This window comes from Dipodomys ordii, unplaced genomic scaffold (genome assembly GCF_000151885.1).
Source record: "Dipodomys ordii isolate 6190 unplaced genomic scaffold, Dord_2.0 Scaffold146, whole genome shotgun sequence".
Lineage (NCBI taxonomy): Eukaryota > Metazoa > Chordata > Mammalia > Rodentia > Heteromyidae > Dipodomys > Dipodomys ordii.
This window is the reverse complement of record NW_012267362.1, coordinates 1,503,558-1,519,002: the sequence shown is the minus strand read 5'-3', so window position 1 is coordinate 1,519,002 and position 15,445 is coordinate 1,503,558. Positions and strand designations below refer to the sequence as shown.

Sequence of the window (15,445 nt, the reverse complement as noted above, 5' to 3'; positions counted from 1 at the left end):
GTCCCTGCGCTCTTCAGCTCAAGGCTAGCACTCTACCACTTGAGCCACAGCGCCACTTCTAGTTTCCTGAGTGGTTTATTAGAAATAAGAGTCTCACAGACTTTCTTGCCCAGGCTGGCTTTGAACTGTGATCCTCAGATCTCAGCCTCCTGAGTAGCTAGGATTACAGGCCTGAGCCACTAGTACGATCCTGTTTTTTGTTTGGTGTGTCCCCACCCCCACCCCACCCTCTTTGCCCCCTTACAGTGCTAGGGAGTATACCCAGGGTTTCTAGCTTGTGAGGCACTCTACCACTGAGCCCATATCCCTAGCCTAAGGCAATAGTTAATAAAGTTGTTGCAAGAGGCAATACATGGGATTAATGGGATAGCACCATATAGGGTCCAGAATCTAGGGTGATGAGAGAAGGGGGGGACAAAGTTTGAGCCGGAGCTCCATATGGGTGTGGTGAGAATGGGGAGTAACTACATTAACAGCATTAGGACAAGTGGGTGTGGGGGCCAACAGCTCCCACAGGGAGAGAACAGGGAGAGGCTAATTGCTGCTTATAAATTTAATTATACTCACCAGAAGGGATTTCCTCCTCCACTTCCCTTTAGGTAAGATGCTCTACCCCTTGGAAATAAGAAAGATCCTAGCTTGATAAAATCTTCAGTTGTACAAATGGCTCAACTTCCCATCTCCTGATGCTTCCCTCACCTCCCAACTCCACTTCTTTGTAGGCCTCTAGGTGAACCAATTAGGTGTCAATAGGGACCCAAGGCCCAAACAATAATACAGAGAGTAGTAACTACAGTAACTACACAGCTCTAAACGCTTAATTCATTTTGAACCTATGGCCAGGTGCTGGTAGATCTGCCTTAGTCACTAAAAATTGGAAGCGGAGGTGTGGCTCAAGTGGTAGAGCACCATTCTTGGGGGGGTGGGGACTAAGAAACAGTGCCCAGGCCTCCCTACTAAGTTTACAAACTTATCTGCACAGGGAAGTAATTTCTTCAACACAGGTCAGGAAATGCATGAGGTTTGAATTAGAACCAGACTAAAGTTTAACAATCACAGGAATTAATATGGGAAGGGAAGGCAGCATCGCAGGGCACAGCCTGCCTACCAATGTCAGCCAGAAGACGAGACCCAGGTGAAAATGCCCAGGATATCTATAGACAGAGAGACAGACAGACAGACACACACACACACACACACAATGAACCCTGGGACATCCTAACAGCTATCATTGGACTTGACTTTGTGCCAGGCACTGTGCAAAGGGGTTTTACGTTTAATCTTCCACAGTAACCCTTGATTCTTATTGCCCCATGCCATCTTAATGATGAGGAAGCTGACGCACAAAACTTGCCCAAGACCTAGGCATGGCCTGGCCAACCGCGGCGTGTTGGCTGCCCACGTGGCGCCTGGGAAGAGGCAAGATGGCGGGGGCGGGGCCTGGGCCGGGGGGCGGGGCCTGGGACCCCGCGGGACCCGGGGCTGCGGGGGCTGGCGCCGCGCCCGCGAGGTTCCCGAGGGGTCGCACCTGTTGCTTCGTTCGCCCGCAGTCCGGATCCCCAGATCCCGGGGCACGCCCGCAGCCTGGCCGAGTTCTAGGTCCGGTCCCCCCGGGGAGCACGTGGGCAGCCCGCGTCTGGAGCGCAGAGCTGGGGGGCCAGGACGCCAGGGGTCTCCTGAGGCCACTCCGGCCACTGAGGTCAGCTGGGGTCCGCCCCCAGCCGGCTGGCCATTTTGAAAAACTGTCTTCCCCTTTCTCGGCGCCAGGGCTGGTGGGGCGACGTGGTGGGGGGTCTGGGCCCCATCCCGCCCCTCTCTCGCCGCCCGGGCTTCTTCGCGGTGCAGACCCTCGCGGGCGGCCCTCCCCAGTGCCCCCCACCCGCCCCGGGGCTCGGGCAGCATGGCCTCAGGTAAGTGTGACGCGGGTGCGGCGCCGAGGGGCGCGGGGACCGGGGTGACCGGGCGGGGGGGCGGCGCAGCGCAGCCTGCGGGACGGAGGAGGGCGGCCGGCTCTGGGGAGCGGAGCCCGAGCGTGCAGCCTCGGCGGGGGCGGGCGGGGGGGAGGGAGGGGGGACCCGGCAGGCCCGGGGCGCCTCCGCAGCCCCGCGCGCGCGCCCGGCGCCGGCTGTCCGCCCTGCCTCGGAGGCAGCTTCAGATGGACAGTGGAATTTTCCCGAGACCGGCCCCTCCCTTCTGGGCTGGGATTCTCAGTTCGGCCCCCTCCGCCCAGAGTTGGGGGTCAGATGGAGAAGAAAAACAAAAAGGGGACGGGGCTCGGTCCTGGGGGCGCTGCGTTCCCCGGAGTTAACCCCGGTCTGGCTGGCCCCGGGAGGAGCGAGTTCTCAGCTTCGGAGGCGCTCACGCTAAGAGTCCTGCTCATTAGGATTTCTCTCCCAGCCTGGCTGAACTAGCCTAACCTGGACTTTGGCTCTTTTGCCTTGGAGCCTTGTCCAGGATGAGGGTTCGGGGGCGAGGCGGGAGGGGGGAGAGAGAGTTAGTGCAGAGTTAAGAGGCTGGCTCTGCCCCCATTTTTCCCCCCTTCTCCTAGCGCCTTTACCCCCCCCCTCCCCAAACCCTCCCAGGGCCTGGCTACCTCGGTCACGTGACCCTGGGGGCTCCCGCGGAGGGGAGGGAGTGATAAGGGGCAGGGATGGAGGCCCCACTCCCGGAGGTTGCCTAGACAACATCAGAAATCGTGGCCAGGGCCTCTTCCGCCTGCGGGGCGCTGCTTCCTGCATCAGTCACTCCCGCTGGGGGCGGGGCGGAGGAAGGGGTTGGATGTGGCTGATCCGGGCCCCAGCCGGTGCCGCTCTGGCTCTACTGCTATATAGCCTTGGCTCCAGCCATGGCATCCTATCCATCTGGCCCCAGCAAGCCCAAAGCCAAATATCCCTTTAAGAAGCGGGCCAGCCTGCAGCCCTCCACTGCCTTTCCAGGTGAGTGTGTGCTTTATTGCTTTAGGCACCGGCTTAGCTCCTGCCACCTCCTGTCCAGGCCACGCTGGACCCTCAGAGAGGGCACCCCCTCTTCTCTGCAGTGGTGCCTCTTGGCCACCATCCAAGGACTGGCTTGGAGTTGTAAGGCAGGGAGACAAGGGAGGGGGTGTCTGAGGTTTCTGTGTCAGGGATGCTGGCCTCTCTGTAACAAGGAGTGGGCGTGGGCGTGGGTGCTGATGAAATGTGTGTGCACACGTGTTTGCGTGTGCAGATGCTAAGACTGCGTATATGGAGTGTGTGTGAATGGAGTGGTGGGGGTGTGTGGGGCTGACTGGTTTGCCGACTGGCCACTCTGATTGGTGCCTGTGCCTTGTACCAGGCAGGCTCAGGCTAGGCTCTGGCAGCAACTGCTTCCCTTCCCCAGGACTCCAGATCTAGAATCCCTCTCTGGCATGCTGACATCTGGGCCCACCCATTGCTAGCCCACACACCAGAGCTAGGGCTTCTCTTGACACTGTCTTCTGCAGTTTGTGCTTGAAGCCTCCTTGGGAGAGTGGGGTGTCCTTGGCAGTCTGTGTGTTGTATGCCTTGCACCTTTGGTTTGGTTCCCACTCTGGGCATCCCGCACCATTCAGAGTTGGTGGCTCTGTCTGTCTTGTTTTGAGGGCTCTGTCTGTGCTTTCTGAGGAGTGTCAGCCGCCCCTAGGACCTGTGCTGAAGAAAGACCCACACTCACTTTAGTGCGGACCGGCTCTCTGCAGCTACACTTATCTGTTGTCTGCCTGCCCCTTCCTGCCATTAGAGATGCCTGGTTGGAAGTCTGTGCTGTCTTGAGGATCTGTGTTCTCTGTGCTATCCAGAAGGTGAGGGTCCTTAGGCTATCTCTCAGTTGCTTGCCTTATTAAAGCAGAGACCCAGGTGGTGAGCTCACCTTTTACTGGGGTCAAAGCCTTGGACATCTCTCAGTCCACTTGGCAATGAGTGAGAGGGACTCAATTAAGAGAGGGGACAATGAGGGATCAGAACCTTGGAGTGGGTAGAGTAGCTTTATGGGGTGTAGCCCCTGCTGGCTTCTGGTGGACTCCATTATGAAGTGTGGATATGTCATGATGTAGCCAGGTCCTAGGAGAAGGGACCAACCTAAGAGATCCAGGAGGTTCCTGCCTGTGGGTCACCTCCAGTGAGTCTCAGGCAGCCCTCTGCAGTGGCTTGGCAGGCTGACTGCTAGAACTTGTCCTTCCCAGCATTGCTGTGGAGGTCCCAGGCCATCAGCTAGGAGGGGGCTCCTTCCTGTTGAAGAGCTTAGAAGTGGTCTAGGGCCATATGTAGGGAGGAAGCACATAGGGTCTGAGTTGGGGCGTAAACAAAGGCCTTACAGCTTGAGCCTAGGCAGGTGCTCATTTTTCCTTCTTTTTTGTATACTCTTTCCTTTTCCGAGTGAGATGGTATCACCTCATTTCCAGCCCTGCCAAGTTTTGTTCTCTTCATTGCTTTTCCTGCTCAGCTGCCTTGACCCTGATCTGGAATCAGAAAACCTTCCACCTTTTTCATTGAGCATGGGATCATGCATGACATGTTTTGAGGGTCCCTGGAGTTTCTAATTGCAACTATTGCTGGGCTCAGAGCCTGTATCTTTCCAGAATACTTCTATAACATTTTTCTCTGTGAGCCATGGGGCTGTAGCTTGTTTATAGCCCAAGCATTGAGATAAGCAGAGCAGAATCAAGTATCATCCCTGTGTGTGGTAGTCCTTTCCTGGAGTTCTCTGGATAGACTAGCTGCCCCCACCTTGACAATAGGCTTGAAATGGATTAGGTCTAGGGCCCAGGAAGTCTGCCTAACTGTCCCTATCCAGATTAAGCCATAGGCCCAGCTGCCAATCAACTTCCTTCCAGCAAACCCTGTCTCTCCCGAGAAACCCTGTAATCAGGGAATAGTGGTAGCACTATCTAGGGGATAGAGATAGGCAGAGGCGGCTGGCCTGGAGCTGCAGAGTTTGGGGAGGAGGAGGAGGATTGTTCCCTGTCCTTTTCTCCCCTCTTGGCTAGCCAGGGCCTGCCTAGTCCTTGTTCCTTCGAGCTGAGGTTTAAAGGAGGTTTGGTTCCTCCCTATCCCTGCCTATAGCAGCCTGCCCTGCTTCTCCCCCATGGGAGTCCCTTATATGGCTGGGCCTCCTTGGCATGGAGGAGGTTAAGGCCCTGTTAACTCTGGAGTTCCTCTTGTCTCCCAATTCCTGCTCTTTCCCTGGATTTCTTGGCTCCCCTGAGCTTCCCCAGCCCCTGTGGTGTGGTCATCTCAGGGTCTCCCCTGCTTGCGGCTGCACTTGGTACAACCCATGCCGGCCCCTGAGCTGTCCTAGGGGACCAGCTACAGCTTTACTCGCAAACAGGCAGGCAAGGGGCACAGGGCTGCTGGTCAGCGTGTCTGAACTCTGCAGGTAGGGTCCAGGCAGGGACCAGGGCAAGCAGGTGGCTGGGTCCTGGGTCTGGGGTAAGCACTTCCCTCTTCCCTTTGTCCACCCTTGGGACCAGACTTGGAGGACTAGGGAATGGGCATGCTACTTGAACAGAGCCACCATTCCTCTCTTGGGTCAGGGTGGAGGGGGGGAAAGGGTGCTAGATGGGAGCCCTTCCCAGCTGGATGGGAGAGCCAGCTGCCTGTTGGGGAGGCTGGGCTGCTGGAACCCAGAAAAGGTCCTTTCCAATAGACAAGCAACTTCAAGGCCTCACAGTGTCAGCCTCCTGAGAGTGCAGATGAAGAGTTCTGCCCTTGATGGAGGAGAAAAACCCCTGGTTCGAGTATACCCTTCCGTGGGGCCCTCCATGGGGCCTCTAGCTCAGATCCTGGGGCCTCTAATTGGTGTACACTGTTTGTGGCAGCTCTCTTTGGAGGGGCAGCCAACAGTGGGAGGTGCGGGCTGGGGCCAGGCCACATCTTGGCAGCCCTGGGGTCCTAGGGAGAGAGCAGGCCTCCAGAGAGGAGAGAGTTCCCTGCCAATCAGGTTCTTCTCTTGCCCAAGGGCTGCTTCCCTGGGTCAGAACTGGGTGTCTGCAGTGGTCTCCCCGAGTCTGTAGGTCTAGAACTGCAGGCAGGGCCCTGCCCTTTGTATAGAGACGGATCTGCAGGTCTTGGGCAGGTCTGATCCTGGATTAGCCACTCTGACAGCTGGCTGCTAAGGGTCTGTGGTAAGGCCCTTCACCCAGTACCTGGTGGTATCTGTGTAGAGTGGGTTCTCCAAGCTTCAGCCCAGCTGACAGGGTTGTCGAGTGAATGAACCCACTTATTCTAAGAGTAAATGAAAGACCTCCACCCCTGAGCCTGGGATGGTGAGGGCCCCTGTGTAGACATGAGGGAGAGGATGATAAAGGGGCCCTGAGTAGAACGAGGGTGAGGATGATAAAGGGGCCCTGTGCAGATGTGAGGACGAGGATCTCGGGGAGTCCCACTACTTGCTTCTCTGCCTCTGTGGAGGAATTGTCCACTCTGCGGGGACTGGCCTGGGGAAAACGGGCACCTGAGCCCTGCTCCTCCACCCCTTGACTGTGGCATCACTGTCTCTGCAGAGGCTCGGGGTGGTCTGGGGGCCCCTCCGCTGCAGTCTGCCCGATCTCTGCCGGGCCCCGCCCCCTGCCTCAAGCACTTCCCGCTCGACCTGCGCACGTCTATGGATGGCAAATGCAAGGAGATCGCTGAGGTACCCTCCCCTGCCCATGCCCCTCGTCCTGCACCCTGCCTCTGCTCCCTCGCCCTCCACTTACCTCACGCTTGGCTGTCCCAGATCCTCAGTCCTCCCAGGAACCCCGGCTCCTGCTATCCTGCTGTTGTACCCCATGTCCAGGCTCTGCAGGGGAGGGCCCAGGGAAGAGGATCTAGGGACCAGGCCACCTGACCTTTCCTCCTTCCCAACCCCTTCCCACCCAGGAGCTGTTTAGCCGCTCACTGGCTGAGAGTGAGCTCCGCAGCGCCCCATATGAATTCCCCGAGGAGAGCCCCATTGAGCAGCTGGAGGAGCGGAGGCAGCGGCTGGAGCGGCAGATCAGCCAGGATGTCAAGTGAGCCAGGCTGCCAAAGGGCAAGCTGTGGTCTGCCTAGAATCCTGTGCTTTCCTCCTGGGGGGGCGGGGGGAAGGGAAGGGGAGGGAGAGTGGTCCCGGGAGGCAGTAGAGAGCTCATTCTTTGGAGCCAGACTACTAAAGTCTGCTTAAATTCTAGATTTGTGTGTCGTCCCATGAGGACATGTGACACTCCTTGTAGGCCACTTAGCACAATGCTGGGAGCCGGAGCCACTCCCCTTTCGCTTTGCCCGACCCCTTGTCCCTCTCACCTCTAGGCTGGAGCCAGACATCCTTCTTCGGGCCAAGCAAGATTTCCTGAAGACAGACAGTGAATCAGACCTCCAGTGAGGGCAGAGGGACACGGAGAGCAGTGGGGAGGAGGCGCTGGGGCCCGTCCTGCTCTGGGCACCCATCCCTCACTGCACTCCTCCCTTCCTCTAGGCTCTACAAGGAGCAGAGTGAGGGGCAGGGTGACTGGGGCCTGCGGGAGCGGGATGTGGCACTGGAGCGGGAATTTCAGCGGGTCACCATCTCTGGGGAGGAGAAGTGTGGGGTGAGTATGGTGCTGGCTGAGAGGGTGCTATTCTTCTTAACACCTGAAGGAGTGGAGAGTCTGGCTGGGAGGCCCCTGGTAGGCTAGGACCAGAGTGAATGGAGTGTTTCTGGGGTCAGAGCTTGTAGGAGATGAAGTTTGGGGAAGGCTATGGGGCAGCAGGAGAGCCTGAGTTAAGTCAGATCCCAAAGAGTGACACCATGTCCTCTTTTTTTTTTTTTTTTGTCTAGTCCCAAGGCTTAACAGAGGGTCTAAGCACCCTGATCTACTTTTGCTCAAAGCTAGCACTTTACCACTTGAGCCACAGGGCCACTTCTGTCTTTTTCTGTTTATGTAGTACTGAGGAATTGAACCCAGGGCTTCATGCATGCAAGGCAAGCACTCTATCACTAAGCCACATCCTCAGCCCTGCCGTGTCCTCTTCTCCAGGTGCCATTCACAGACCTGCTGGACGCAGCCAAGAGCGTCGTGCGGGCGCTCTTCATCCGGGAGAAGTACACAGCTCTGTCTCTACAGAGCTTCTGTCCTACCACGCGCCGCTATCTGCAGCAGCTGGCAGAGAAGCCCCTGGAGACACGGACCTATGAGCAGGGCCCTGACACCCCTGTGTCTGCTGGTGGGACCCCCATCCCTGCCACACCCCAACCAAGTTCCCAGGTCTCCTGGGCACTTGAACTTGGGACCTGAACATCTCCCTATTGCCTACTTTTCTTACACTTGGCCTCAGTCCAGCATCTTGGAGCCTGGGAGGGTGGAGGTCGGAGCAGGAGCTGGGACTGTCAATGTCTCTTGCTCTCTGTGAGACCTCTGGGGATGACTTCTGTCTTTCTGCCTTTGCAGATGCCCCAGTACACCCCCCTGCACTGGAACAGCACCCGTACGAGCGCTGTGAACCAAGCACCATGCCTGGGGACCTAGGCTTGGGTCTGCGCATGGTGCGGGGAGTGGTACATGTTTATACCCGCCGAGAACCTGATGAGCAGTAAGAGGGGTGTGGCACATGCTTGGGGACACTATGTGGGAGGCTCCATTGGCTTGGGGGAGGGCTTTGGGCCTGGTTTACCTCCCTCACCCCAACTCCCTACATGCCAGTTGTGCAGAGGTGGAGCTGCCATACCCTGACCTACAGGAATTTGTGGCTGATGTCAATGTGCTGATGGCCCTGATCATCAATGGTCCCATGTGAGTCTCCACCTGTCCCATTCAGCGCCCCTCCCTACTCAGATTCTCCAGCAAGAGCCCTACTCTGCCTCAGATACCTGTCGCCTGAGCTCATTCTGCTCCCTAGACACCTGACCTCCCGGTGGCCCCCACCTTATATTCTCCAGCCTTCTCCGGGTCTGCTACCTGGGCCCATTCAGGTGCTTCCTCTAGGGCCTGAGTTCTACCTTGCTTTCCTCTTTTCTTCTGCCCAGAAAGTCATTCTGTTACCGCCGGCTGCAGTACCTGAGCTCTAAGTTCCAGATGCATGTGCTGCTCAACGAGATGAAAGAGCTGGCTGCTCAGAAGAAAGTGCCACACCGAGACTTCTACAATATCCGGAAGGTGGGCCCTCTGCCCATGGCCTCCTGCGGATCCTGACCCTGCACCCTCCTGTCCAGGGCCCGACCATCCCTCTGGCATCCCTTCCCCATCAGCCCGCTGTGCTCATCCTGGACCTTCTCAGTCTCTGATGGACCCAGCAGCCCTGTTCTATGTGTTCCAGGTGGATACGCACATCCACGCCTCATCCTGCATGAACCAGAAGCATCTGCTGCGCTTCATCAAGCGGGCCATGAAGCGGCACCTGGAGGAGATTGTGCATGTGGAGCAGGGCCGTGAGCAGACGCTGCGCGAGGTCTTCGAAAGCATGAATCTCACAGCCTACGACTTGAGCGTGGACACACTTGATGTGCACGCGGTCCGTGCCTGCAGCCTGGCTGGAGGGGGTTGGGTCAGCGCAGGAGCTGGGGATCAGGGATAACCTAAGCCTGCCCATCTCCCCCAGGACAGAAACACCTTCCACCGCTTTGACAAGTTCAATGCCAAATACAACCCCATTGGGGAGTCTGTCCTACGAGAGATCTTCATCAAGACTGACAACCGGGTTTCTGGAAAGTACTTTGCTCACATCATCAAGGTATGGAGGCAGAGAGCCTGCGTAGGGGGGAGGGGAGGGGCTCATTTGATGAGGAGAGTGAAGAGGCCTGAACAGGTCTCTGGAGCAGTCCTGGTAGAGCCACTACGTGACAGTTTCCCCCCACCTGTCTAGGAGGTAATGTCAGATCTGGAGGAGAGCAAATACCAGAATGCAGAGCTGCGGCTCTCCATCTATGGACGCTCAAGGGACGAGTGGGACAAGTTGGCACTCTGGGCTGTGACGCACCGAGTACACTCTCCCAATGTGCGCTGGCTCGTACAGGTGCCCCGCCTCTTGTGAGTACCCCTCCGAGCCGCCATTCAAGGTACTTGTGCCTGCCTCCTGCCCGCCTGCCTCAGCTGAGCCCTCTTTTTTTAAAAAAAAAAATGTTTTTGCTATTATAAAGGTGATTACAGATTGGTTACCTACATAAGTCAACTAAAGAATTCTTTTCTTGGCCTGGGAAGGTGGCGCTTGCCTCGCATGCATGAGGCCCTGGATTCGATCCCTCAGCACCACAGAAGCAAAAAAAGTGGAAGTGGCGCTGTGGCTCAAGTGGTAAAGCGCTAGCCTTGAGCTGAAGAGCTGAGGGACAGCGCCCAGACCCAGAGTTCAGGCCTCACGACCGACAAAAAGAAAAAGAAAAAATTCATTTCTTTTTGGACAGTGTCACCCCTACCCTCACTCCTAGTTTTTCCCTCCTATCCCCACCTACAAGTTGTTTCTTTTTTGTTTTGTTTTTTTTGGGTCCAGTCGTGGGGCCTGAACTCTGGGCCTGGGCGCTGTCCCTCAGCTCTTTCAGCTCAAGGCTAGCGCTCTACCACTTGAGCCACAGCGCCACTTCCGGCTTTTTTCTTTTTGCTTATGTGGTGCTGAGGAATCGAACCCAGGGCCTCGAGCATGCAAGGCAAGCACTCTATCACTGAGCCACCTTCCCAGCCCCCCCCACCTACAAGTTTTGTAGTTCATTTTCAACAGAGTGTCATGTGAGAACCAGCCTCCCTGAGGCTCTGGTGGAGGAGGGCAGTCCACCCTATGCCTACTAGCTGTATTACACTATCGACAACATTTGCTCCTCCTTTGTCCCTCCATTTCTGTGCCTTCTCTTACCTACCCAAAGACACATAAATGAACAAAGGAGACCAAAAGAAAAGAAAACATAAACATGAACAAAGAAAAAAGCCTCTTGTTTCCATTTCCAGAAGTTCATCTCGATAAATATTTTGTTGTGATCAGATGCGCATAGACATTGCACCTCTGTGTTCCTTCTCTGAGAGTATTCTCCTTTGCTCTCACTGTGTGTGAATGCCTAAAGTCCTGTACAATTTATCACAACCTAGTGTATCTTAGAGCTAGCTTCCACATATGAGAGAAAACTTGGTCCATTTATCTCTCTGAGCTTGGCTTAACTCACTTAACATGAGTTGTTCCAAGTCCATCCATTTCCCTGTGAATGACATAGTAGTATTCTTTCTGATCCATCCGAGCCCTCTTGAGTGTTAAGGAGGGACTTCTCAGGCTCATCCACAGCCTGGCCTGCCCTAACAAGCCTGCTCTCCATGGCTCTGGCCGTCTGACCCTTCCTGGGCTTCCTGATTGCCTCCTGTTGGCCTCACTGCACTGGTTTGTTTACTGTCTTAACCTGCAGTGATGTGTACCGTACCAAGGGCCAGCTGGCTAACTTCCAGGAGATGCTGGAGAACATCTTCCTGCCTCTGTTTGAGGCCACCATACACCCCGCCAGCCACCCAGAGCTGCACCTTTTTCTGGAGCATGTGAGCAGCGGCATGGTTGGGGGGAGGGCGGGCAGCCAAGTGCAGGCCCCATCCACACGTCTGGGGCTGACCACTGGTTCCTGTGCCAGGTGGACGGTTTTGACAGTGTGGATGATGAGTCCAAGCCCGAGAATCATGTCTTCAACCTGGACAGCCCCCTCCCTGAAGCCTGGGTGGAAGAGGACAACCCCCCCTACGCCTACTACCTGTACTACACCTTCGCCAACATGGCTACCTTGAACCACCTGCGCAGGTGCGTGCACCTTCCAGTGCTGAACCTCTGCTCACTGTGGGGTCCGCCCATCAGACCTCACCCTGGGCTCTCTGGACTAGGGACTCCGTGGACCCTGACCTTTAAGCCCAGGCCGATTCGATTCTTGTCTCTGCTCTTGGGCCTCACCTGTAATCCTTCCTAGCCAAGGATCCATCCTTGCCTTCTAATCCCACATCAGCAGAGTCACTCTGGGTGCAGGGCATGCTGGGGTTAGGGCTGTGGAGCTGAACCTGTCTTCATCCCCCCAGGCAGAGAGGTTTCCACACATTTGTGCTGAGGCCGCACTGCGGGGAGGCTGGGCCCATCCACCACCTGGTGTCAGCCTTCATGCTGGCTGAGAACATCTCCCATGGATTGCTTCTGCGCAAGGTCAGGATCTGCACCCCAGCTTCTCCTAGCTATACACCTTCCTTTGAACCCTTTGGGCCCCTTCCACAACCGATGGGCTCCTCACCTAGCCCCTCACATAAGTGGTATTCTGCACCCCGCAGCCTCTACTCTGGGACCCCAGCCTAGATTCTGTTTAGAACCATTCTCACACTGGGTCCAACATGGACCCAGTTGTGTCCTGGATCACCCAGATTTTCCAGCTTCAAATCCGCCTGACTGCTCTTCCCGTTCACCTGCACAGGCCCCTGTCCTGCAGTACCTGTATTACCTGGCCCAGATCGGCATCGCCATGTCCCCACTCAGCAACAATAGCCTCTTCCTCAGTTACCACCGGAACCCACTGCCTGAGTACCTGTCTCGTGGCCTCATGGTCTCATTGTCCACAGATGATCCCCTACAGTTCCACTTTACTAAGGTCAGAGCCCCAGTAAGCTGCTATGCTGTAGCCTCTGGCCCTGGGGGTCTCTCTGGGCTGGCACTGCCCCCTGCTGGTGGAGCACTGCAGGCTAAGTGGCAAGTCCTACAGGGGAGGGAGGGGCATCAGGTCAGGGGACCTGCTTAAGGAATTTTGGCCTGTGCCAGGAGCCACTTATGGAGGAGTATAGCATCGCCACTCAGGTGTGGAAGCTCAGTTCCTGCGACATGTGTGAACTGGCCCGAAACAGCGTGCTCATGAGCGGCTTCTCCCACAAGGTACCGTGCTGGCCCACTAGAGGCAGGCCTTCCCCCTCTTCTTCATTTAGGGTCCTGGCTTCATCGATAGGTTGATTGGGAGCCGGTTGCAGCTCTGCTCCTTGCTTGTGTCTCCTGTAGGTAAAGAGTCATTGGCTGGGACCTAACTACACCAAGGAGGGTCCCGAGGGCAATGACATCCGCCGCACCAATGTGCCGGACATCCGTGTGGGCTACCGCCACGAGACTCTGTGTCAGGAGCTGGCGCTCATCACGCAGGCCGTCCAGAGTGAGATGCTGGAGACTATTCCAGAGGAAGCGGGCATTGTTACCAGCCCAGGGCCTCAGTGAGCCTGGCCCATCTTACACCTTGATCATGCCTTGTTCTCAGACCCCTCCCGCCCTGATGTGGTCTCTGCATGTCTCTGTTGCTTTTTTCTTTGTTTCTGTCCTGCATGTCTCTTGACCATGTCCTGTCCCTGGGCCACCTCAGTGAAAATGACATCCAGGAATCTTCTTTGCCACTGTCTTGGCCCTGATGGTGCCTGATAGCCAAGATTTAAGGGCTGGCCCGGCTGGTGGCTCTGTGCCAGCATTCTCAGAATTCTGTCTGGCTGTCCTATGGTGTGTTCGCTGTCTGTAAGGGAGCAGGGAGTGGGACGGCTGGGTGGGACTGGCCCTTCTAGCCTCTCAGGTCCTACCTGGGCAAATTCCAGTTTTATCTGGAGCTGAAGTTCAGTCCCCCTACCTTGTAGATGCGACTGAGGGGAAGGTAGGGGGCCTGTGCATCTCTGCTGTGCTCAGGCTGCGGAGACCCTGGGGGGCTCCAGCGGCTTAGCACTGCGTGGATTTGGGCTTGAACTTGCTTAAGGCTCCAGATGCCCACCAAAGGGATGGACTTAGACCTTAGAAATGCTGGACCACTGCCTGTGCCAGTCTCTGCCCAGCAGCCTTCTCCATCCTTCCCTGGCCCACATGCTCCTCCTGTGGTGTCCGCTTCTGTGCCTCTGTAGGAGGGGCGGCATCCCTGTGCTGTCTGGGCCACTGCAGCTGGAGGGTGCTGGATCTGCTAGTAACCCTGGGGGTAGTTTCCCCTTTGTGGTCCCCAGATCTCTGACCAGACCCCAATCCCAGTTGGCCCCTGTGTTGTGTTCTCCACTGAGGCCTTTGCTGTGAAAAGCAGTGTTTGATATGACCCATCTTTCCTAGTGCATGAGAAATAAAGACTATTTAAGTAATGTGTTGGGTGGAGTGTCTGTTGGAAGAGGGAGAGCTGTGGTATGGGGTAGAGGAGGTTGGGGGGGCAGGGCCACTCTGGATAGAGGTAGCATGTGTACATGTGCGCATGTGTGTGTGTGTGTGAGAGTGAACAGGGTCTTGCTGATGATGTTCAGGTGGGTCTCAAACTTTCTGTCCTGCCTTAGCCTCCTGGGTGCTGGAAGTACAGGAATGTGCCAACATGCCCAGCAAGCGACAGGAGAGCTGCCGGACGTGTATGGCATATGTGTGTGCACCTGACAGCTGTAGGAGAAAGGAGATAACCCACTCACCCAGCTTTCCTCTGAGGAGGACCTCTCAGGCCGCAGGGGGGTCATCCCTGTCACACCAGCCTGGAGGAAGGCACTTCATACCATATCTGGCACTTCTTTGTACTTCCAGATAGATATTTGGCACTTTTTACACCATTCTTAGCTGAATGGAGGCTACTGGAACGGGTTTCCTACAGAACCTGTTTCCACTGCTCTTTGTAAGGCTCTGAGGTAGGATGTGTGGCCACAGACCCGAGGGCTTTTAGGAGTGGGTGATGACAGGGGTCTAGAACAAGTCATGGTGTTCAGCCTTAAGCTGTCTGGCAGCATTTCCTTGCTTCCAAGGTTGCTGGAGTTGATTGTCACTATACAAGAGGCTGGGGATGTGGCTCAGGAACCAGAATACCTGCCTAGTGAACACAAGGCCCTGAGTTCCATCCCTAGTGTCACAAAGAGGAAGTGATATGTACACAGATCCATGTAGGTGACAGAAACCAGTGGCCTGCTGTTTGGTAGGGATGCCCTGCCCAGTGTAGTTGGGAGCTTGGCTAGCTTGGCTGGGGACATCCAAGGAGGAAGGTGGGCTTCTCTGCCCCAGGTCAGAGGCCCTCCCTCCCTCCCTCCCACAGAGGCCTTGCCCCACTCCCTCTCCTCGTCAGAGGCTAATCTCCCTGCCCCCTTCCCCACCCCTCCCCACCATTGCCTCTGCAGGTTACCTACTCACCTGCTAAAGGTTATAGCTAGGCTTATTGGCCAGGACCCTTTGGGGGTACAGAAGATGTGTTGCCAATATCAGAAGAAAATGCTGGAGCTGAGGGTGAGTTGAAGGCTACAACATTGGCCGATTTCTTGCTGAAGACACTGACAGAGGTAAAGATGGCCAGTGGCAGAATCTAGATGTGCTTGGCATCCAATGCTCTCTTCTTCCTGCCCCCTCAGGCCTTGTCTGACCCCCCAACAATGCTTTTTGAAGATGATGGAAGCTGGCATTTCAAAGAGGTGAATACATCTAATGGTACAAAACCACTCCTTTGTCAAACAAGCAAGCTGGTTGAGACCTTGCCTTGAAGCAAGGACTGCTTGTCCATGACAGCTCTCAAGACTTTGCTAAGAAGTGGGCACTCTATATTTACACACTGAATA

The 15,445-nt window shown here is 56.1% G+C and overlaps 1 protein-coding gene across 3 annotated transcripts; it reads left to right on the top strand.

Annotated features, from left to right (window-relative positions):
• The first annotated feature begins 1,466 nt into the window (after positions 1–1,466).
• Positions 1,467–14,023, top strand: Ampd2 (adenosine monophosphate deaminase 2). Of its 3 annotated transcripts, none has more exons than XM_013031899.1 (18): positions 1,467–1,910; positions 6,500–6,630; positions 6,858–6,988; positions 7,266–7,334; positions 7,432–7,543; positions 7,973–8,159; positions 8,384–8,525; positions 8,636–8,725; positions 8,959–9,088; positions 9,249–9,443; positions 9,531–9,662; positions 9,795–9,958; positions 11,311–11,437; positions 11,527–11,690; positions 11,960–12,080; positions 12,343–12,516; positions 12,684–12,794; positions 12,915–14,020. In XM_013031899.1, exons 1-18 carry the CDS (start codon positions 1,901–1,903, stop codon positions 13,122–13,124), a joined length of 2,400 nt encoding a protein of 799 aa, XP_012887353.1. In that variant the 5' UTR covers positions 1,467–1,900; the 3' UTR covers positions 13,125–14,020. The 3 variants fall into 3 exon arrangements, with proteins under 3 accessions (XP_012887353.1, XP_012887351.1, XP_012887354.1); XM_013031897.1 differs by lacking the exon at positions 1,467–1,910 and adding an exon at positions 2,266–2,936 and having other exon boundaries at positions 12,915–14,023; XM_013031900.1 differs by lacking the exons at positions 1,467–1,910; positions 11,960–12,080 and adding an exon at positions 2,777–2,936 and having other exon boundaries at positions 12,915–13,007.
• Positions 14,024–15,445: the final 1,422 nt, after the last annotated feature.